This window comes from Eublepharis macularius, chromosome 13 (genome assembly GCF_028583425.1).
Source record: "Eublepharis macularius isolate TG4126 chromosome 13, MPM_Emac_v1.0, whole genome shotgun sequence".
Classification (NCBI taxonomy): domain Eukaryota; kingdom Metazoa; phylum Chordata; class Lepidosauria; order Squamata; family Eublepharidae; genus Eublepharis; species Eublepharis macularius.
The window spans coordinates 50762030-50785455 of record NC_072802.1 but is presented as its reverse complement, the minus strand read 5'-3'; the positions used below and the strand labels follow the sequence as shown (position 1 = coordinate 50785455).

The following is a 23426-nucleotide window of genomic DNA, read 5'->3' as shown; positions in this document are numbered from 1 at the left end:
ACATGAGATCCAAGGCAGCATATGATCAATCGATAAACCAACACAATAAAATCCATTTAAAAGGAGGAATAAACACATAAATATAGCATGATCAGGCCACCTGTTACAGCTTTGAGGTTATGGGGAGGGCAAAAGGGGAGGGCGGGAGGTAAAAAGCCCTCATGAACAGATCAACTTCTGGAGCTCCTTTATCATCCCCTCTTGACCTACACCCATTCTCTTGCGAGGGAGTGATGGTGTTTCCTTAACTATATGCTAGGTTATTACAGTTTCAGAACAGGGGCTGTATCCAGCAATGAAGTTCCAAAGATATAATAATAATAACTGCGCTTATATATCATTATTCTAGAAAGATTAGTGCCCGACTCAGGGCAGTGAACAAAGTCAGTGTTGTTATTATCCCCTCAGTACAGCTGGGGGTGAGAGGAGTGGCTTGCCCATGACGACCTACTGAGCTCATGGCAGTAGTGGGATTCGAACCAGTAAAGTGCCGATACATGGTCCAACCACTTAACCAGTATGCTACGGCAGGCCTTTAGAGTTGGCAATGTCTTCTGCTGAGCCCCCTCCCATGAAATTTTGTTCGGAGGGGAGGCAGGTTTGGTGGATCTTGAGAATAGCACAGTGGAAGATCTGCAAGGGGAAGGAAAAAATGATAGAAATGGCAGCCCCCTTTTAAGAAGACTGAAGTGCCCTTAAGATTTTGGAATGTGGCCAGGATACAGGCCAGGATTTCCCAGAAGCTGATGCAGTAGCAGCTTCTGGGGCAAGCTGGAATGTGGGGATGAAGTTCTCAGACTGGTGCAGATCTCACCTGGGCTTGAAAGTACACGGACAAGACCAGGCAGTTATGTAATATACACTTGTGTGATGAATTTACAGTGAGCAAAGTGCTGTTTTGGGGGAGGGACACAGAGGCAGCACATCCTCTGACTGTGCCTTTCCCTTCATAGAAACGCCGTCGCCCGACACTGGGAGTGCAGCTGGATGACAAGCGCAAGGAAATGCTCAAGAGGCATCCTCTGTCGGTCACCATTGACCTGAAATGCAAAGGTATGAGAGCATCAGGTAACCAGGTCCCCAGCGACTTGGGTTTTTGTGACTGTTGTGTGGACCCAAAACTAACAAATGGGAGCTTGCCTGTAGCTCATCGAAAGTCACAAAATCAATTTGCAGTCTTTGCTAAGAGTAGGTTGAACTCTGAGAAGAGTATGCATGCTTCTTGCATGCCGTGGGAGCTCTATCTTAATTCCAAAGAAGTGTGTTAGTGCAGGGAGAGGAGGACTGGGATTTGTGTGGCAATGGTAGGTAACTAGTATCTAGCAGGAAAGCGTTGCTTAGCTACCAAAGAGCGTAATCCTGTCCTTGCCACAGGCCCCACTTATCTCTGACAATTTGAAGGCACTGCTTTTGGCTAGCCAATCCAGATGGAGTCGTTGGATGCCCTGCTGTATTGTAAGGTGATCAGAACTGCGCAGAAAACATTGGCTCAGTTCTTACTTGCTGTCGGTGGTTCAAGGAAGAGCAAACAGACACTACTCCCGACTCTCCTGCGCCCAAAAGAAATGGTAGGAAGGGAAAAAAGAGTGAAGAGAAAAATGTCAACTGGAGGCACTAGATCCCATGTTAGTATAGAGCTAAGCTCTTTCCCTCCACTTTGTGCTTTAAAGAACATGCTGTGCAGGGCTGCAAAATGAGACTGAACACTACCAGTGGTAGCTTATGAATTAGAGCTTGGCTTTTATGGTTGGCTTCCTGCACCCTTTTTACTCTTCCCACCTTCAATTCCTGCCCATACTTGTGCACTCTGGCACAACATAGTTGTAGATCAAGCTTATCCCACACAGCACTGCCATTTTTCTCCCTTGCAGCTTGACATTTTCCCTTTGCAGTGAGCAGTGAGGAGGTATTATTCCCCAAAGAGCTGCAACATGCAATGCATTTTTTGCTGTATCCTCTTTTTTCCCCTCCCCTCAACCTGATAAATTAAGTCTCCCTTCCTAAATCTCACCTGCTCTTGGACATGTTGTTGCAGATGGCAGCGTGCTCCTCTTGACCTTCTACTATTTGATGAACCTCAATGTCATGACAGTTAAAGCAAAGGTGACTGCGGCTGCTGAGATGACCATGCCAATCAGTGCTGGGTAAGCTTTGAATGGTGGGGAAGCAGGTCAGCTCTGGAATTAACCCTTCTGGTATCACGGCAGCCCACAAGATCAACATGAGTGAAAGATTCTTTCTTGAAGTAAAGGGAGGTATACTGATGCAATTGGTCAGTGTGGAAAGTGGCTGGATCTTTCGTGCTTTAGGATCTCATCCTACGGAAACAGCTGTGAATTAGCCACTATGTGTAATGCATCAGGCATCTATGAATCTGCCTTCTGCTAAGCCAGACCGTAGGTCCTTCTTGCCCAAGAAGACTGTTTTTGGCTAGCAGGGGTTCTTGTGGTTTTGGGCAGAGGCCTTTCTCAGCCCTGGTACCTAAGAGCCTTACAAATGAAACATGAAACATTCACTGACAATCACATGTGGCCCTTCTCCAAGTAACAGTGCAGTCTTGAATGCAGCTTCCCAGCGTTTAAAACCTAACATTTATGAAGGGCTTTCAGATATTCAATACACGTTGCATACATTGTCTTGTAATCCCAGCCTTGTAAAGAGAGTTAGTATTATGGGGAGGGGCAGAGCTGAGCTAGTGTGGTTTTCCTAATGCTACTTGGTGATCTTACAACAGAGACATTCAAACTACAAGTTCCTGCTTTATAGCTCAGCCTTATAACCGCTGGGCCATACCAGAGCTTGTGATTGCAGATGGAATCGCATCATGCAATCCCTAGCTTAGCTGCTTTTCTAAAGAAGGTCGTAACCGCTTCTGGTAATCTCCAAAGAGATTACTAGAAAAGAGACTTACTTCACTGCTAAGGGGTTGAAGGGTATGGAACCATTTTAACGGTGAACCACACTCCCACTGTGGGAAGTGGCATCTCTGCTACCATTCAGTTAACAAACTGAAACCATAAGGCCTTTTACTGCATGGCTGCAAGGTGTGATAATGAGGGAGAATAGACAAAGCACTGAAAGCTCCATTTCCTTTTATCTGCTCCCCCATACCCCAATTGGGGGAAAAAAGCAAGTTTCTAGTTCTGATGACTGCAAGAATGCACGGCTTCCTGCTGAAATCTCCAAAGTCAGGGAAGCTTATGGGGTGGGTTTCAGCAGTCTTCCTAGCTCGCTGCTATCCACAATAGTTAGAGAACAAAGCATTCAGAATAAAAAATTATGCAAACTTGCAAACACAGGCTAACTAATTCAGCTTTTCCTGGCTCAGAATTGTTGGAAATACAATGTCTTGTGTACAGAGAAGGCAGAAGACACAGAATACCTGCAAGGGGCAGCGGGTCTGACAGTTAGATAAATGGCAGAGTGGGATCCTTCTTTCCCCCTCTCTTCTGTCCTTCTTGCGTGTCTCCAGATTGGTATTCTTAGGCTACTTCCTGCTTCTTCCCAGAAGTCCCTCATCCCTTTTTACTGAGGTCGTTACTACCTATTCTGTTTCTCTCCTTTCTGTCAAAGTTGTAGTTCCTGAATAAACTCTCTTCATTCGCTCCTTAATCAGACTCAAGATCACTCCTAAGATATACCAGAGCCAACAAGAATTTGGGCTGTCTGGACCAAGATATTTCTTGTTTAGTCCTGCTTTAATGTGTACATGTCTGCTTATAACTTTGTTTGGCTCAATGATAAGGCTCATCACAGTCATCACAGGTGGTGCAAAGGGGCAGGGTGGAGGCAGCCTCCTTCCTGCTCATTGCCAGCCTCCTCTCCCGCCCATCCATCTTTTGTGCCTCCTGCATCAGTTCTGGCCCAGGAATCAAGAGCAGTTCATTCTCCTTCCCTCTTCATACCTCAAGTTTTCAGACACTGCACCATGAGCCTCTCTTGTGAGATTTCCTCTCACAAGGTTTGGTCAGCAGCTTTGTTGTCCGAGCAGTTGGCAACCAGAAGGAGTGGCCATGCTGTTGAAAGAGGGCATGTGCAGTTGCTGAGCTGTCTTTACAGAAGGCTGGGAAAGATGGCAAGGAGGGCTAACTGGTGTGGTTCACAGGCAAAGGCAGTGGTGCCTGGCCCTGGTTGGTGCTTGGAACTAGTGCTGGATATAATGTCTTGCTGCTGCACACTCACTTCTGCATGTGCATTTCAGCTAGACAACGTCTGTCTCAGTTGGACAATGTCTTTGGAGAGCAGAGGAAGCTGACACCATCTTTTCCATGGGTAGATTTGGAGTGGGCCTGCTGGAGTGCCCACAAGATTGTGTGACTCTGGATTCCTTACATTGCTCAACCTCTCCATTGTCCCAAGACATCGCTGTTTTACAAACAGTACAACTAGGGCTGTCCAGCATGTACATTAGTAAAAAAACCCTCTAGTTAATGACCAAAAATGAAACCAAAATTGGTCTGCAAAACAGGATGCAAACTAAAGGAAATATATCTGGATTTCTCAGCCCCTAAATGTGCTGTTTAATGTCTTCAAATTGTTTCAGCAAAAGCATGGAATACAAGAGAATGGCACTTCCACCATCAAGCAGCAGGGGGAGCTGTGGATATTCAGTGCCTCTTTGGCATGTCCTTCCCTTCAATTGTACAACTGTGCCCCCCCCCCTGCAACTGCCCTGTGCTGTAGGCATCCCTCTTAGCCCCGCGTTTGAGAAAGGAGATTTTAACAGAAGTGACAGTATCAGCCTTTGATCTCTTTATCTTGCCTGCCAGACGAGGAGGAGCCTGACACAATCCTCGTGCAGGTTTAGGTCTGATTGCTGGGAAGCAAACTGCCTGTGCTGCCGAGGCTGTTCCCACTTGTCACGGCTCCTGCTGATGAATTGGAGCGACTGATGGCATCTCATCTTCCTGTCGCATTTAATTACTCTCCTGCAGACAAATCTCTTCCCTTTCCAAGGCTGTGTGGTGTTGGTGTTTGCTCGCCTCCTTTCCTTTTGTCTGCACATCTCTGGCTCTTTCCCCCCTTTCCTGCTCTCGGGTCACCTTGTCTCAAGGACTGGCGCTCATCCTTTGGGAGCCTGGGTTTGATTAGGCTGGGAAGCGGGCTGGAGCCACAACCACTGAAATGAGCTCAGGAGAAGCAGCTCTCCAGTGCATTTCTGGTGTGCCGCTGTGTGTGTATTTGGGGTGGGGGGTCACCTCACTCCAAGAGGTCAGTGCAGTGCTCTGACCCCTTCTGTTTAATATCTGCAGAGCACCAAAGAGCACTGGGCCAGGTGCCAAGCCACAGGAGTGTCCTCACCCAGGAGTTAGTAAGCCAGCATGGTGTAGTGGTTAGAGTGTTGGACTAGAATCTGGAAGACCCAGGTTCGAATCCCCAGTTTGCTATGGAAGCTTACTGGGTGACCTTGGTTCAGTCAGTCTCAAGTTAACCTATTTCATGGGGTAGGGATAAGAGGAGGAGGGGAGAACCACGTGCTTTTTAACCCACTTTTTCAGGAAAGGCAGAAAACACACTAAATGAATAATTCCGGAAACTCAGTTCTCAGTTGAAGTGGTCTAGTCCAGAGACAGACTGTAGGGATGGGTTGTAGAGAAAGTGGAAGGTTCACAAGATGCAATGCGTCTCCCATACAAAAGGAAAAACCCTTTCGCATAGATAACTAGCATGTTGGGAACATGGCTAGGCCACAATTATTCTCCCTGAAATGCTAGATTTCTACATGGAGGGTTTTTTTTTCCTTTGGAGGAATATTCAGCTGGGCAGTCTGCAGCAATACAGCCCTGGCATAGTTAGTCACTTCATTAAAAACTGGGCCCAATAAAAGGAGCTGTGAAGCATACAATTCTATTTCTTCTGCCACAAATTCACAAGAATTTGGAAATAGAACTCTTTTGTCTGAAGGACCACACTGTACATTACCCGGGAGATCCATGATTGGATCCCCCTATGTATAATTTAGCCTAAATAATAGGGAGAGATGAATTGGGGTTTCGGTGCTGGGAAAGAAAGAGTTCTCCCCCCCCTTCTCTGATGGAAAATCTCCCCCTCCCCAGGATTATTTTTCACCCTGGTAGCAGTTCACGATATTACATCGATCTACATTCATTTTGTTTTTCTCTGCAGGGGTTAAAAACAGCCAAGGGGAGAAATTTCCATTGGGGAAAACTGTGTGTTAGAAAAGGGTTAACCCCCCCCCCCAAGCATCAAACCCCCGCCCCATGCATACACATTCATGCCCACCCTGCTTTTTGAGGTTACATATCGGAGTATATAGTCATAGATCCTTAAAATAACCTACCTTTTGGCCCTGAGCCTCAAGGATAACGGCACTGGCATAACCTATCGAGTTTTTCCCGTTTGTTTATATAACACCCTCCGTGTGCCTTCTGCTTTCCTAAGTTATATAAGCAAGCAAGCAAAAAACAAAACCCCAACCCTGACAAGACTCCCAAGAGCTTACAGTTTAAATATTATCAGTGGTGGAGATACTAAGGGAGGGGAAACAAGAGTGAGTGTCCCAAGGTAAGATACGGAAAGCTCTGTTAATCCTAAATGGGGGCAGGAGACTCGTCTGCACTCTCCATGAGTTGCTTTGAAGACTGCACATAGTGCTACTCAGGGGTCATGCCGTAGAAAAAGAGCTGGAGGAACTCATTAGCATAACTCATTAGCATATGTCACATCCCTTGACATCACTGGAAGGGTGTCATTCGCATAACTGATTTGCATATGCCACACCCCCTGACCTCACCTATCCTGACTGTTTTGGACCCAATCCTGGCCATTCAGGGCCGAAATTGGGCCCAAAAGGGCAAAAATGGTCAGGATCGGGCTGCTGCTGAGTGGGAGAGTGATCCACCTACCATCAGAGGCCCGATCTGGGCCATTTTGGCCCCAATCCAGGCTGAAACAGGCTCAAAATGGCTGAGAGTCAGGTGGGTGGGGCCATCTGACATGTGACCTCTTTGGGGAACTGCATTTCTGCGCGTTCCCCCTCGAAATGAGCCCTGATGCTAGTGCTTAACTTCATTCTCACTGCTTTGTGTATGACCGTTTTGTTGCACCAATATTGTATTGCAGGTAAATCTGCTCCCCCCCACCCACCCATGTGGAACTCATGCCTGGAAAACAACAGTAATGTGTGAATGGCTCTTAGATTCTTTAGGGAACAGGAGTTTGTTTCTGCAGTGTTGCCATGGGAATTCTACAGCAGCTTGAAAAGAGAGTTGATGAGAGTTTTTTTCCTTTGCCAACTTGAATGTTCTGCCTTGACTCTCTGATCTTTTGAAATGTAATTTTATGTTCCGTCATCTCTGCTCTTCCCTTTTTAAGTGGGCTACAGATTGTCATCTCTAATAATGCAGAGACGAAGAAATAAGTTTTGTGATGAACAGAAGGTTAATTGGGGGAAAGGCGAATTAAACAGGGCTGGTGGCAGAGGAGGGAAGTTCCTTGCTAAGGAGGGAGCCCAAAGGCAGGGAGTCTGGCCCTCCAGCAGGGATACCGTTGGATGGATAAGTAAATGGGGTTATCTCTCATTTCCAGCATTTAGGTAATTAATGTGGCTAGCCAGGCAAGCAAAGGCAGGTTCTAGAGAAGGCTGAGCCTGGCAAACTCTGGCCAGTTGGAAAATGAGCATGAAATGAGTTCCTAGTCTGGTGAAAGGAATGATGTTGTCACTTCTGCATACCCTTCCCCAGTTTGGTACCTGGAGGAATATGTTTTGGGGGCCATTGGTGTTTTTAGAGATAAGCTATACAGTAGGCAACGTTAAGGGAGAAACAAAGGCATAGCAAGGAATACAAGCCAATGGCATTACATATGCCTGAGCTTGTTTACAGTGGGGAATGAGAATTGGGGGGGGGGGGGCAAAGACCATGAGAAAGGTGAAGCTTGGAGGAATTTCCGGGAGGGGAAGTGAGAGCACCAGATTTTGAAGGAAGTACTACTTAAAAGGGCAGCAAGCATCAGGTTAGAGGGGAATAGACCTGAATGCACTGGAGTTGGAGGAGCAAAAGACATAGATGCAACTAGAAATATATAACATGGGGACAAGAAACGGAGCTTTCAACAGGAGGATGGATGAGTTTGTGCTGGGGAGGTTGCACTTGAATTTGAGAAATGGGAGTCACATGGCCTTCACAGCACAAGAATGAATGGTCTGAGTGTTAGCATTTTAGACAGAAATGGGAGTATTAAGATGTAACTAGGGAAGGCCCAAGATGAAGAGGTTGCCATGTTCCAGATGGGAGGCAACCAGGGCTTGAAGGAGTGGGGGAGAACCGGTGGATCTTTGCAGTGTGTACATAGAGAAATGACATGACTTGGCAGCAGGCGAAACAAAGTTGAGGGAGGAATTGAAGATAAAGCCAAGACTGTGTTCCTGTTCAGCACAGCACATGTTGATGTTGCTAGTAGATATGGATGAGCTATCAAGGAGGGGAGGGTTTAGGAGAAAAGGCAAGCAATGCATACAGATATGTTAAGTTTCCATAAACTCACTTGCAGATTTTTGGACAAGTCTCTTCCCACCATGAACCTCTTCTTAAAATTGCATTAAATGTTTATTTTCTGTTTATTTAAATTGCTCCCTCTGTTGCAGTTAAGACTGTGAGATCCTTGGGGGCAGAGTCTATCTGTTTTCCTCATGAAATTCTTTAAGCCATATGTACATAGATGGTATTGGGTAAGCAGTATCCTGCTACAAAAGAACATTTTTCTCTGGTAGGATTTGCAAGTTGCACTGTGTATGAAAGGGATAACTCTGAAAGACTGTTTATTCACATCACTCTTCCCATTCTTTCCAGAGACCTGCTGTCCCCTGATTCCCTTTTGAGCTGCTTGTATCCAGGTGATCATGGGAAGAGAACTCCAAATCCTGCCAACCAATTCCAGTTTGATAAAGTTGGGTAAGCCTGGCATTGACTTGGCGAGGAGGTCCCTATGAACATGATTTTATCTGGCCATCACTACATCTCTCTCTCTCTCTCTTTATCTTTCCAGTATCCTGACCCTGAATGATTATGTGATGGAGCTGGGCCACCCTTATGTGTGGGTGCAGAAGTTGGGGGGCCTTCATTTCCCCAAGGATCAGCCCCAGGTGAGTTCAAAAACAGGAGATGCATCTTCACAGTTTCGGTAGCCTTTGTCTCTGCTGCTGCCACTGATGCTACCCTTGCACTGAGGACACATTTCCTCCCAGTCCTAGGTCTCCACTTTTAAAGGGAGCAAGTGTGTTTGCATGTGGAAGCATGAATGAAGGTACACAAAGGGGTTGCTGTGGGTATATGCAGGTGGGTGGAAATACATCAGTAAGACTGGATGTAAAGGAGGAAGTGTATAGATGGTCTTGGTCCTCTGGTTGCTGTACACAGCCATGCCATCCTTCCACTTGCCTTCACGTAAACAGAGCTCTATACAGACATGGGATCCTTCGAAGGATTGTTATTATCATTCCTGCGGTCATGTCACCTTTTTTTTTGCTACACTTTGAAGAACTGTTATAGAGATTCTTCAGCTGTTGGTGAGAGTTCCTTCTAATAACAGCTGTGTCAGCTCACCGAAAATCTCTAGAAAAGGAAATGTATAAAGTGAAATGTTGTTAATCCCTTGAATCTGATTGATGTTGCAGTCAACCAGAGCTTTATGGCCGTAACCTGTTGCTGATTGGCACAGATGAGCTAGAAGGGCTCATGACATTGGGGAGAAATCCCTAAAAACATTGCCTGGGTTTTTTTTTTCTCAGCATGCCTTGCAACTCTTCACCTCCATAGTGAAGAGAATCTAACCCAGTCAGGCCTGCTTGGGTTGCAAGCAGCTGATGTCATCCTTACTTCCCTGTCTTTTCTTGTTCTACAGCAACCCGTGATAGCCGATAGCTCTCTGAGTGCCAGCCACATGGAGAGGACCATGAAGTTGCTCAAGATGAGGCTGGAGTCTCGCCTGGCTCTGCACAAGCAATTTGCTTCCCTTGGTACATCCCAGCAGCCCTCCACCTCTTTCCCCAGAGCTGATGCTTACCTTGGTGTCAGCTGCCACATTCTCAGGTGGCAGCAGCCCTCTCCGTCCTTTTCAGACCCAACGCCCACCTTTAACCACGACCTGTGCAACACGGGAGTTAGTTCTAAGCTCTAGTACTCACTGTGATGGTAAAATCCTGCAGTCTGCAGGCAGGCCTGGTCAAATCTCCCCTGGAGTAGGGTGTCAGACCTGGCCAGTGAGACTTGGGTGCATAGACTGTAGCTGGAGGCAAGGTGCTGCAGCACAGGGCTTGCACCTAGTGGCCCAGTGGATCCAGCAAGGCAGTCTTCCCAGGGCTCATCTTAAGTAATCTGGGAGGTAATTGGAGCCTAGCTGCGTTGCTGGCAGGTGCTGGAGTTCCTGAGGCTGTGTTGGGCATTGGCTGGGATCCTGCAAGGAAGTACTTTTTCCAGCACTCTGTTCTGGATCTACAGAGAGGTTGCACTCCGTCAGGCTGGCATTTTGCCTCCTTTGTGCCATCTCAGCCTTCTGCCACTGCTGTTTCTGCAGAGTGGGAGAAGGTCAGGGGTGGCTACGGGCCCAGGTTCGAGTCCTGCCTGAAGTCCTAGCAGCTAACTCATGGACCAGTGGCACAGTTTCTTTGGCAGGTGCTGGCATGGTGGCTTCTGGTGCTGCTGGTTCATCCTCAGCAGAGGCCTCTTGCAGTGCCAGACCCTCCCTGGTCTTCCTGGACCTCCTTATGCTCTTTGGGCTTCTCCCCTGCGGACTCTGATCCCAAGTCACTGAGCTGGTCGGAGGGGGTCATGACATGAGCGTAGACTGCTAAGGTCTTACCTGAAGAAGACAGGCATGAAGCCAGCAGTAGTACTGGCCAAGCTTGGAGCCAGAGAGACTCACCCCATGTTTTATAAGGCCGTGTGTTGGTGGCAATGCACAACAACCAGAGTTAGGGTAGTTTATTAGTAAATAAACAAATAAGAAAATATCTCTGGTTTTTTTTAAGTTTTAAAATAGATTTTTTTGGAAAAAATAAGCTGGACAAGAAACTTAGAGAGCTCTTTGAGGCATCTGTTAATGAAGGCAGTTTGCTTAAGCCCAAGCACTTACTAGCTGTGCAGTCAGGGAGGCATGGGGAGGGTGTTGCCTTGGTGCTGAGCAGCATTTAACTTGAACCCTAGTTGCACAAGGTGATATTCGTGGGGCTCAGCACCTCTTGGCATAACTCTGTGCAAGGAAAAAATCATCTGTCTGGGCTGCAGTTGTATGTGATTGAAAGCTACTCTGCACAGAAATAATTCTCTGCTCACAGAAAACTAGCATGCTAGGGGGAAAGGCTACACTATAGAACCCTTCTCTTTGCCATTTAGTTTCTTTATGTAGTCTGTAGTTGAAAGTGTTCCAGCTCCAGCACAGGCTTGTCACCACAATGAGAACTAGATCTCAGTTTTTTAATAATAACAACAACAACCGATTTATATAACGCCTTTCAGGATGACTTAACACCCACTCAGAGCGGTTTACAAAATATGTCATTATTATCCCCACAACAAAACACCCTGTGAGGTGGGTGGGGCTGAGAGAGTTAGAAGCTGTGACTAACCCAAGGTCACCCAGCTGGCTTCAAGTGGAGGAGTAAGGAATCAAACTCAGTTCTCCAGATTAGAGTCCTGCGCTCTTAACCACTACACCAAACCAAACTGGTTTCTTTCTCTACTTGGTATTCTTCATCTTTCTCTTTGTCTTTATTTTTTGTTGTTTAAATGACTGATCTCTCTCTCCCTGAGCTCCCCTGCCTGACCCGGCAAATGTATTCACAACAGTTCTCATTAATATGTGATAGAAACCTATTTTGGAAACTAAAGATGAGATTACTAAAGAGCCAATTCCATCTCTGCACGGGGCTTACAGGATGGATGTAAATCAAGGCTGGGTTTGCCTGTCACATTTATTTGCTTAATTTATACCCCACTTTCTCCCCAATGGGGACCCAAAGTGGCTTACATCATTCTCCTTGATTGATGTGCTTCTTCTTGGTTTTGGTTTCAGAGCATGGGATTCTGCCTGTTTCCAGTGAATGCCAGCACCTCTTTCCTGCAAAGATCGTGTCACGTTTGGTGAAGTGGATTGCCCTCACATATGAGGACTACCTGGTAGGAGGGGGGAACAGCTCCAGTTCCCTGCTATTCCCCAAGACTTGAAGTAACCCAGCCACTCCACAGTTGTCTTGTGAGATATGGGGGCGGGATACCCATGGCACTGGCTTGCTGTGAGTGTGCCTGCACACCTCCAGCTCACCACCGACTTGGTGCCTTTACCCTTGCAGGAGCTGTCCTACACCAAAGATGTTGTGGAGGCTGGTTTGGCTGAGGACACTCACCTGTATTACATGGCATTAATCGAAAGAGGGACAGGTATGTGGGTTGCCCTTCGTGGCTTTCCTCAAGTAACTTCTGGAAGGATGCATCACTGTCATAGGGAGAAAGGATAAAACATTCCACAAAAACGCCCCACATCCTGTAATGGGACTTAACCAATACAAGTGAGGCGCATTGAATTTCTGTCACAGGATTGGAGCTTAAAAGCATTATAGTCTTGGGCAAGGGGCAAGAAGGTAGAGGCAGTGGGGAGGGACTGAGATCACTGGGAGATGAAAGGTTTGGACAGCCAGGGTCTCCTGTTACAAGTACAGATCTAGTGTGCTGTTCTGAATCTCCCCTTCTGCACTAAACAGGCAAAGTGGAAGAAACTTACTACTCAAAGCCCCCCTTCCCCCAAATGGTAGCACAGCCTGTAATTGTAGGAGATGAGGCTCCTTCTGAACAGGCCTTGATGTGTTCAAGACTCTTCTCCCCGTCCCAGTTCTCAAAATGCAAGTTATTTTTTTCACTTTGCATAATTCTGCTTTCTTGATGTAGGTTGTCAAATCATATTCAGCTCTTTTTTTGTGCAGAATGGGAAAAGGGGAGAAAGGCTTTTGCAATCTCTTCTCCTAAATGAGCAGGGGGTGGGGGAGATAAAATTGCATGTATGTGATGCACATGTTATTAGATGATCAGTCTGAGAGTTCCAGCCTGTTTGCTCCTGCATCAGGTAGCTCTGCTCAAATGCTGCTCTGCTGATTCATCTCCCTTTGTGTTGTAGCCAAACTCCAAGCCGCTGTGGTGCTGAACCCAGGGTACTCTTTTGTGCCGCCTGTCTTTAGCCTGTGCCTGAACTGGAAGGGAGAGAAGACCAACAGCAATGATGACAACATCCGGGTAAGGCATGAGACACAAGCCACGAAGGGTCTAGCCAGAGGCACTTAGGGATGCTGGGCTTGGCAGATGACTCTTGTTTTTCTCCCAGTGTGCCAGCCCCAGTTGCTGCCAGCTCTCTTGTTGCTTCACTGTGTCTGACTTTCCATTTTGTATGAATCGCTATCTAGCTGAAATATCTTCCCTGTGTCACTCAGGACAGAATACACACACTATCCAAAGATGCATGCATTTCTTGATTATGAAGCAGGCAGCTAAAGCCCTGAACATGTATGTAGAACATCTGGGAGGCTGACTACTTAAAACCTCCCCCTCTCCTTTTTTTTTTTTTGCAGTCCATGGAGAGTGAGGTCAATGTATATTACAAGGAGCTGTGTGGCCCCAAGCCAGGCTACCAGCTCCTGACCAACCAGCTGCAACGCTTGTGTGTCGTCCTGGATGTCTACCTAGAGACGGAAACCCACGACAACAGTGTGGAGGGGCCCAAGGAGTTTCCACAGGAGAAGATGTGTCTGCGCCTAGTCAGGTAGGAGTGGGGCTGTGTGTGAGTCCTGGGCTGTAATATATGGTAAAGCCAGCCCAAGCCGAAAGGTCTTGCAGTGCTTCCAGGAGGAGTCATCCACCATTTCTTTTAATCGAAGGGCCCACCTCTGGCCTCCTTAGAGATGGCTGGCCACCCTGTTGCCTGCTTGTGTTACCCTTGATCTAACTCTCACACTTAATGTCAGACAGGAGTATTCTTGTTTGGGTCAGCTGCATGTTGGTTGTTGTGACTTTTAACTGGTTCTGACCTAGATAGGTGGTCTCTCTTTTCTTCTCCCTCCCCCATTTTGGCACATGTTGCACTTGCCACTGCTGTCCTCCATTGTCCTGTTCCTCTTAGTGCAGCTGCGAGTCTGGCTGGGTGCAGCTGCTCCTTCTGCCTCCTGAAGGGAGCCCATTCTCTCTCCTTCCCCTTCACACTAGGGGCCCTTTCCTGTCCAGAAGGCAGCTGCTGTTTTCTCCAGATCCTGCATTTTGATCAGGGATTACTGAATCCCAGCCTTCTCGGAGCAGTCTCCATTTTCATCTTTACTTCCAGACTGGCAAATACAGATTTTCATCTTTAAGCAGGTTCTAGTCTCTTGCTCATTGGCATTGCTCTTGTTGGCTAAATAACCAGTGTGGTGTAGTGGTTGGGATGTTACACTAATCTCTAGGAGAGTCAGGTTCAAATCCTTGCTCTGCCATGGAAGCTTGCTTGGGTGACCTCGGCCCCATCATGCCCTCTCAACCTAGCCTACTTCACAGGGCTGTTGTGAGGATAAAATGGAGGAGAGGAGAACGATATAAGGTGCGTGGGGAGAAAAGTAGTGTTGGATTGAAGCAAATAAATAGTGACTGGCGCTCTTGGTCTCCTTAGAGGGGCAAATGGGACACTGTAGAGCGCGTAGGCAACAGTGCAGGGTTTCCCCATAACAAATGAAGGAGGCTCTTCGGAAAAGATTGAAAGGGGGAAGTGGAGATTGGGCAGTTGGTGAGCCATGATGGGCGGGGATCAGTGCGGAGGGAAAAGACAACATGCAGGGAATGGCACCCAGAGCTTTAAGAAGTCTCAAACATTACTTCTGGTTAAAGTAGACATTAAAAAAAATCTTTCTGTACGTTTATGAACTTTAGATATTTATGATTTAAAATAAACACTTTTATGAGGGTTATGGAGGGCACAGCAGATTCCATGTCGAAACCCAGACGCTGCCCTTGTTTGCAACATTGTGACAGAGTTGTGGGATTCTTACTGCCTTGCTTTTAGCTGCTCCGTTTTTGGTTTTGCTTGTATGATTAGTGTGCTCGCTCTTCCTCCAGTTAAAAGGTGGAACTGGGCTTCGTGTTCTGTCTTCTGGCACCTATCCCATTTGTCTCCTCTGCTAGTTTTGCCTTGTCTTTTCAATTGTAAGCAGCTTGGGGCAAGGACCTTTCTTCTTACAAAGCGCAGGGTGTAGCAGTAGTTCGCATCAAGCCCGTGAAGGTGCTTGGGTTCTACTGCAGTGCAAAACCTACATCATTTTTTTTACAAAGGTGTGAGTGTATTGTTAATGACCATAATAATAAGGTAACCATCAGTTTTTCAAAGGGGCTTTCCCATGATAGCCTTTGAAACTCAGCACTCTCTCTCCCTCCCTTCATCTCTCAGGGGGCCCAGCCGGATGAAACCTTTCAAGTTCAACTATCCTCAGGGGTTCTTCAGCCATCGTTGACCCTTGTTGCTGGGATCCTCTACACAGCTGCCTCCAAGGAGAGAGACTCTATTTGGAATTCTTCACTGACTTATGTCCAGCTGCCTCTTGCCCAAGCCACACCAGAGATTCCTTCTCATCTGCCACTTTGGCTCAACCATTCCATTGTCAGTTCTTGGAAACGGGGTTATCTTTCAAGTATTAAAACAGAGAGAAAGACTCCTAAATCCTATGTGTAATTCTGTTTCTGTGCACATTTGTGGTGAGTCGTCGTTCAGATATGTAGAGACGTGGGTCTTTCCCAGCTCATCTGCCTGAAATCCTTTTAACTTGGAGATTCCTGAGAGCAAATATGGGATTTCTGTATACAAAGGAAGGTTACAGACAACTAGTAGGTGCGTGGTTTTTACTCACAAGAGTGGTTTGTGCGGAGAGAGCAGCTGTAGCATAGTGGTTAAGTGGCTGGGCTCCAAATTAGCACTCTGCTAGTTTGACTCCCACTACTGCCATGAACTCTGCAGGTGGCCTTGGGTAAGCCACTCCTCTCAGCCCCAGCTCCCGAGCTGTATTGTGGGATAATAATACCACTATTTTCACCGATCTGAGTGGGGCACTAATCTGTCCAGATTATATGCCCACTACACCCCTTCTTCCATTCTGCTTTGGGCAAATTGGTAAAGCCCCTGGGGGGTTCTTATGTGCTAGCACAGAGAAGTTAAGATCTGATTGCTCAGAACTTTCCTTTGGTACTTCCACTGTCAGATTTATGGGCCAGGGCTTGGGTCATTCCACTTTGGCCAGGGCTTGGGTCATTCCACTTTGCTCCTGTGGTATCTGAGCAGGTCAGGCTCCTTGCAAGCGGGACCCCTGGCCCCTCACAAGTGTAGTTTGAGGCAGAAGAGCCATTGAGTTGAAGCAGAAAGACTGATAAAATCCAGAGCAACATGTAAAATAACCAAAGCACCACACCTAAATGAGCATTGAGTATTCTGCCCAGCCCGCCAGTGGTTTCTGATGGCCAGCTCTCTTGTTTTTCTTAACCTCAAGAATGTAAAAAACAACATAGGAAAATAGCAAGCGTTTGGAAACTGCAGTAGCCTTTTTCATTCACCTGTGTAGGGAAAAACATCTTGTGCAAAGCAGTCCTGAGTCCTTCCCCAGTCCTGTTCTCTCTGTTGATTGAAAATATCCTAGTGATAGTTAGTGATAGTGATAGATACTGATAGTGGGGAGAAGCTTGGTTATTAGATAAATACCAAGATTCTTGAACTGTGTTGCTTTTTGGGCTAGATGTCCAGGAGTCTGTTTTGAAGCGCACGGTGTGTGCACAATGGGAGCGAACTGAAGGCAGTTGGAACAGAATAAAAATGGGAGAACCGACTAGGATGGGGAGGTGCATGGGCAGACGCTGCTGCAGGAAAGTTGTAATGGGCTTCCTGATCCTCCAGTAGATGGGGGAGGCTCTCAGTTCAGCATTGATAGAGAGCTTGAAAGTGGGCAGGGCAGACTGTCTCCTTTCCCACCTTCAAAATGTACTTCCCGGCTTCCTTTTCTGTCAAGTCAGCTGGCCCCCTGCCATCAAAGAATGCGAGAAGGGAAGTCTGCATTGCAGCTTCCATTAGGTGCCTATTTTTAGCCTCATGTCTGGCTTATTTCAGTACATGCAGCAGAAGAGAAGGCTGGACTGCAGGCAGATCTGGGGAAGAGGGAATGATAGGAATCAAATGAGAATGGCCAGAAACGGGGTCCAGGACACGCTGTGAGAAGTTGGCAAAAACTAGAACCTCCACCACCAACTTGCTGTTTTAAAAGGCTGGTACATTGCTGTGCTTTTCACATCTCCCTGCTGGTGAAGAGTTGAGCCAGTGATTCTCTTCAGTGGGGTTGTACAAGCATTTACAGAGCAATTTGATCAGCTCTTGAAATGTCTCCCATTTGTTATCTATAATTTTTACAACAATCTTGTAATCGTGTCTCCATATCAGACGTTGAAGAAAATGGATATTGACAGACCAAAGGCCAACCAGGCCACTGAAACTCCTGCATCTGTCTGTTCTTTTGGAGGAAATCACCTAAGGTTTTTTGGTCTGCTTTCAAGGGACAAGATAGTGAAGAGAACGATGGGGCAGCTGCACCCATTAAAGCTTGAGAAATGGAGAGCAGCAGGGAAGCAAAAGGACTGGGTAGGTGGCAGCAGCAGGACTTGTGCCACTCAGAGCCAAGCTACAAGTGACGCCTTACTCAGGTTGGACCCTTGTCAGCTTCCCTCAAGTTTTGATGGGAAATGTAGGCATCCTGGTCTTGCAGCTGTAATGGAGAGCCAAGCTGTAAAACCAGGACGCCTACATTTCACATCAAAACTTGAGGGAAGCTGACAAGTGTCCAACCTGTGTCAGGCGTCACTTGTAGCTTGGCTCCCAGAGTTGAAGCTTGGGGAAGATCACATGGTAGCCATTTCCTCTTCTCTGTGATGACTTTATTTATCATCACCCTAGACTAACAGTGAAGAAAAGAACCCTATTTGAGATGGCAGTTCTAAGCACTCTTACCTAGGATAGGAGTGGGACTTGCTTTTGAGATACAGTAAAATAACAATAGCTTTGTTGGACCAGACTGAGGTCAAATGTAGCCAGGTGCCTCCAGAAATGAGCTGGGCAAGGAAGGCCCAGGATCTGGGACTTAGAGGTATATGGCCTCGGTGCAGGGAGGTTTCATTGGTGTCTGTGCATGAACACTTCCCCAGTACAATGAAGGCTGGCAGAAGAAGAAAAATGCCACCAAGGAAAAGAAATCCCCAAAGTAGATGGGTGGTTCACCTCTCAATTTGCACCAGACATCCTGTACTGGGATCCAGCACATTACTGGATCAGATGCTACTTCGTATGCTGGGAAGCATTCCACACAACGCTGGAAGTGCCTATATGTAGCAGGAGATGCCCATACCCCCTAGTTGCAGTCTGAATCCTTTCTACCCATTGCTGGTCTTAGTTGTATTAACCATCTGTGTATATATTTGCCTACACATGCACCATGAGGCTAGCACCCAACTGTATGAAGGTGCGCCTCTCCCATGCATCAAATGCTTCTTGTTTCCTAAGAACTACTGACTGTGTAGGCCCCTCGTGACATTGCAGCTTGATGATTCCACTCTCGCTGCTCTGGATGGGTTGCATTGACTTGGCGGCCCTGATGCTCCTCATATGAGGATATCCTCCACACACCTACAGTGCTCACCTTTAGCTGCTGAACAATTTCAAATAGCATTAATTAGTTTCTGCTCGTGAAAGTGTTGGCACTGAAAATGGTCTTCCCCACCACTTTCTCTTAGATGCAATGTTCCTTGTTTGCTTTGAGTAGCTTTTCATGTGGAGCCACCGAGCTCTTTTTACTCAGAGTAGGAGGGGAGTGATTTCCTTCCACTGGATTGAGGCGAACCAGGAAATAAATAATTCAACTATGAATTATTTATTCATCCCTCAGGGTGTGGGACTGAGAAGTTTCACAACATTGTTCTCCTCCAGAATCCAGAACTTTTTTGTTCAGGTTTTTATTGCTACAAAAGATGGAACCAAAACAGAACATCCGGAGAATGTATGTAAAGTTACCAATAATTTTGAGGGGCTTTAGGTTTATGCTTCTATTCCACCTTGCAATCTGCAAGCGTAGATGTGCCTCCCAAATGCCTAGTCAAGATTCACACATGCTCATTTGCAGTGAAGCGGCCATAGCCCAACTTGCTGTCCCCGTGACAATTTTGCTTGCTGTGCGCTGGGTGTCTGCTCTCTACGAAGAAGAAACTTCCATTTCCAAAATCCAGCCTTTCCTAGGACTCTGAGAGTCTTGGATTACATGGGTAGCAAATTTCGACTCTGCAGCATGGGTAAGGATAGCCTAAGCTTTTAAGGAAAGGGGCAGGGGGAGACACCATGCCTCCCATTTTAAGGAAGGGATTTACAGTATTTAAGAAGCCTTGGACTACCGAGGTGTTGGGTACCTGATTCATGTTTAAGCACCCTGACAATTACTTATCTCCTTGAGGGAGGAAAGTCCACTTGCCTGTCTTGTAAATGAAACTAGAAATAATACCACTTTGAGAGAACTCGTAGCTGTCTTGGTCTATAGAGAGATTATTTTAAAAAGGTAAAATACCTTTTTTATGAAGACTAAGAAAATTATCACAGCGTGCAAGATTTTTGAGCTCTTCATCAGGCTGGCTGTTTGGTACAAAAGAGGAGGGGGAAGTGAAAATAAGCTTGGGGGGCATGGTGGAAAAGGTGGAACATCTCCAGCTTGTAACCTTAAAATGGAATAAAGAATCTGCTGCAGGCTTCATAGTTTTTTCAAGTTGCACAAAAGACTGCGGGGATAAAGACAGAGAAATGAAATGGCATTATCCCATTATAAAAGGAAGCCATTGATCAAATGTCTCTCCAGGTCCCTTTGGTAGACAAAAAATTATGAGTAGGAATAGCCATAAATTTTAAGAGGTAGCATTAGGTAGGTTTTTGGAATTAGCTGGAGGCACACTTTGGTTCTCTTGTTTGGAAGGAGAGATGAACTAGTGTTCACTCCCCACTCCTTCAGGCTTTTATCCTGGTGCTTTGGAACAGGTTTGTACTGAATGTCAGGACTCCAGTTCCTCAAAAAATATCTGAACAATGTTCAGTGCCCCCAGGTGCGAGTGACTGAATCAGTCTGGGGCCAATATAGGTATGTAATCTCTGGTCTGCTTTTAGGTTGGTAGGCTTCCTGCAGGTGCAGAGCTGGCATTGTGCTATATATACACCATAAATGCACAGCTGATTATCCCTGTGGAGTTGGGGGAAAGAATGCTCAATGAAGAGTAAAGAGCTGCTCCTAATCATATCTTTCAGGTAGCTTGATCTTAGAAACAGGGAGACGCTATTATCAATCAAGATTTTTTTTAAAAACCCAAGGATATAAGAAACATGGGGGTAGTTTCAAGTGGGTAGCCATGTTGGTCTGCAGTAGAAGAGCAAAATTTGGGTCCAGTAGCACCTTAAAGATCAACTAGATTTCCAGGGTATGAGCTTTTGAGAGTCAAAGCTTCAGGATTTGAAGAAGTGAGCTTTGACAGCCTTGGAAATCTGGTTGGTCTTTAAGGTACTACTGGATCCAAAAGAAACATGGGCTTAGACTTAAGTTCAGGTATTTCAAGCTGGACAGGAAAATGTGGCCCCATACACTTGGGAAGCATCCATTAATATGAAAAATGATGACAGAGTCCTCTGTGCAAAGGCAATTTATTTGTGTGCATTGTGTATGTGTTGGGGACACAGAGGCTTCTGTTTAGTTGGGGAAGCTTGCAACACCACGGCTGAATGCTCAGGCTAGGACTGTGGTGGGTCTCGCAGAGATGGACATTCCAGAGTCTGAGCACAGCTACTACGAAAATGCTGAGTAACGCACAGCCCCACTATTCTGAACAACATGCTAATGGTACTTAAATGTATACAGCAATGTAAAGTCTTTACTGTAATTGTGATAGGCAGGGCAGTGGTGTTACGCCTGCTTTCTAAAGAGGGAGGGGCAGACTTTAAGCCACGTCATGAGTTCTCAATTTTGTCATTGTGGGTTTCCTTGCATCAAAAAATTTCCTGTTTAAATATATGGATTTTAAGTGTATTGTTGTTACTTTGGCTTATGAATGGCACATCACACACTCGTGGGCTTTTTTTTAAGTCACAGAAGAAAGAAATCCATTGGGATCACCATCAATAATACTGAGTGATAAGAAAAGCTCCTCATGGCTAAAGAAAAACAAACGATAATAAAAAGGGCATTTTTGTGCCGCTCAAAGCTGGAACTTTGTAACCATAGCTCTGGCCGGGCTCATGTATGCAGGAGAAAGAGATGGCGAGGTCACAGAACGGATGATGCCCCTTCAGGATGCCGAATCCAGCTTTGAATATTCCTTCTCCTAAAGCAATTCTCCATAAAGGGAAAACAAGCAAACCAGGGAGAAAAGTTCTACCCTTTGCTTGCAGTGCCGGTCTTTAAACTAGAGCTTTTTAAGCTAGGGGAACATCCCAAAAATGTGCCCCTCAATGATTCTCTGCCTGAAGAGAAACAGTGAATTCAACCACCTAGTTCTTCTGGCAGTGTAAATCGAGCTTCCTGTTCTCGTCCTGTTATGTCCTATGCTTTATCAGGCTCAGGGTCGGCAATTCCACATTAGCACGAGCCCTGACAAGCTTGCAAGCAGAGTAAGACATCCATGGTTGCCTGCTTGCTCTCTGTTTGCCCCTAGCATTTGATAGTCTGGCATACTGCCCCTGAATATGGAGACTGCAGATATTTTTCCTGGCTAGAGGTCATTAAGAGACATGTTTAAACCCTTTAAAAAGCTGCCAGAATGAATAACAGAGGATAGCATTTTTTGCATGTTTTGTTCCAAGCACTTCAAGTAATCTCTGGCACCTTTATACTGGCTCTCTGAGGTAGGTCATTATTGTTTCCCCCGTGGGGGCTCTGAGACTGAGAGAGAAGAGCTCACTTAGAAGTTGTCCCTGCCTTTTTTGTTCAATGAATTCCATACCTTGGGTCTGCTTTCTGGAAATCACAACTGGAACTGTCATAAAGGGCCAAGGAAAAACTGATTGGATGGTAGAAACATCGCCCGGCTTTCCCTGCCCTCATCACTGAAAGGCTACCTGCCTAACAAAAGTGCCAGATGAGGCAAGAAGGAAGCTGAGTCACTGGCCATCGTCACACGGGCTTCTATTTAGCGCGAAAATGGCGCAATTTCCCGGCAAACACCCACCTTATTCCAACACTGATGCGATTTTCTCTCGTCTGCTTTCTGCTTGATAGTCACGATATTTTGCGCCTCAGTGTGAATGCCTCACATCGATGTTTTTCGCCTCACCATGCCATAGGCCCACCCTTTTTTCTCTCCTCAATCCCAGAATCCATTTCTCCCGCGACTCCCTTTTTTTTTTTTTGTAATAATGTCCTTATATCGCTATAACGACATCACACAATGAAAATTTTCTGCTGAAGAAAACAAGTAAAAATGACTGAAGTGCCATTAGAGAAATTTTTATTTTAACCCAAAACCACACCTCGCTAAAAATAGCCGTGTTCAGTCATTTTCCGGGTTTTTTTTTTCTTAACAATGTTATTCCGTTATAGCGGAATTAAACGCCAATTTTTTTTAAAAAAAAGGGGGGGGAGCTGCTTCTGCGCCCATTAGAGAGAACGGAACAGAGTGCTTAGGTGTGGACAGCTGGGAGCGTGAAGAAACGCGAGGTGACCCGAAGAAACGTTACTGTGCCGATATCAGCGATGACGCTATGTGCTGTAAATTTAACGGAGCAGATGCCTGTGTGACGACGGCCACTGTCTCTGGGAAGGAAAGCCAGAGGTTCCAGCTGAGGCACAGAGAGGAGGAAGAGGAGGCTGCCTTTGGCAGACTGCAGAGATCAGCATAGGGGTGGAAAGGGAGTGAGGAGACTGAAGTCTAGATGTGTGTAGATGCACAGTTGTGGCATTCTCCCTATGAGGCAATGGTTGCCTTTATCCTAAAGTAAGTTGTTCTCCAGCCCGGAAGGGTGCTACAGTGATGACCCCCCGTTTGTTCTCATCTGCCTCTTCCAGCTGCTCATTTTAGGGACATCATTGCAGGCTCTACCCAAGAATGCCCCAAAAGGACAGGGGACAGCAGGAATTACTGCTCCAGTCCTAAGCTTCAGGACTAGACCTGGAAGTGACCAACAGTGGTGAATGAGGGAGGAGCAAAGTGTGCATGAACTGCATGATGTAACATACTCCCGAAGCCTTGGTGAATACACAAAGTGGATAAAGGCATGACTCCCCAGAGGCCTTGGAACTTTCTCGGAGGCTTTGGATTGGGATTGCTTGTAATGAAACTCAAGATCGTCTGCAGCAGTGCGTATTATTGACATCTTTAATGCATAAATACATTTTATCTTGGGGTGAAGCTTTCAAC

General features: G+C 46.3%; 1 protein-coding gene across 3 annotated transcripts in view; it reads left to right on the top strand.

The window, feature by feature from the left end:
* THOC5 (THO complex subunit 5) overlaps positions 1–15693 on the top strand; it is a 32591-nt gene extending 16898 nt beyond the window's left edge. For 2 of the 3 annotated variants that reach the window (XM_054997035.1, XM_054997033.1), the window contains exons 11-21: positions 954–1053; positions 2036–2144; positions 8811–8912; positions 9007–9103; positions 9862–9976; positions 12031–12134; positions 12308–12395; positions 12716–12853; positions 13126–13241; positions 13574–13764; positions 15412–15693. In XM_054997035.1, the coding sequence (XP_054853010.1) occupies positions 954–1053; positions 2036–2144; positions 8811–8912; positions 9007–9103; positions 9862–9976; positions 12031–12134; positions 12308–12395; positions 12716–12853; positions 13126–13241; positions 13574–13764; positions 15412–15475 (1224 nt within the window). In that variant the 3' untranslated portion in view covers positions 15476–15693. The remainder of the gene's footprint in view (positions 1–953; positions 1054–2035; positions 2145–8810; positions 8913–9006; positions 9104–9861; positions 9977–12030; positions 12135–12307; positions 12396–12715; positions 12854–13125; positions 13242–13573; positions 13765–15411) is intronic. The other variant, XM_054997036.1, reaches the window with a different exon arrangement.
* The last annotated feature ends 7733 nt before the right edge of the window (positions 15694–23426 follow it).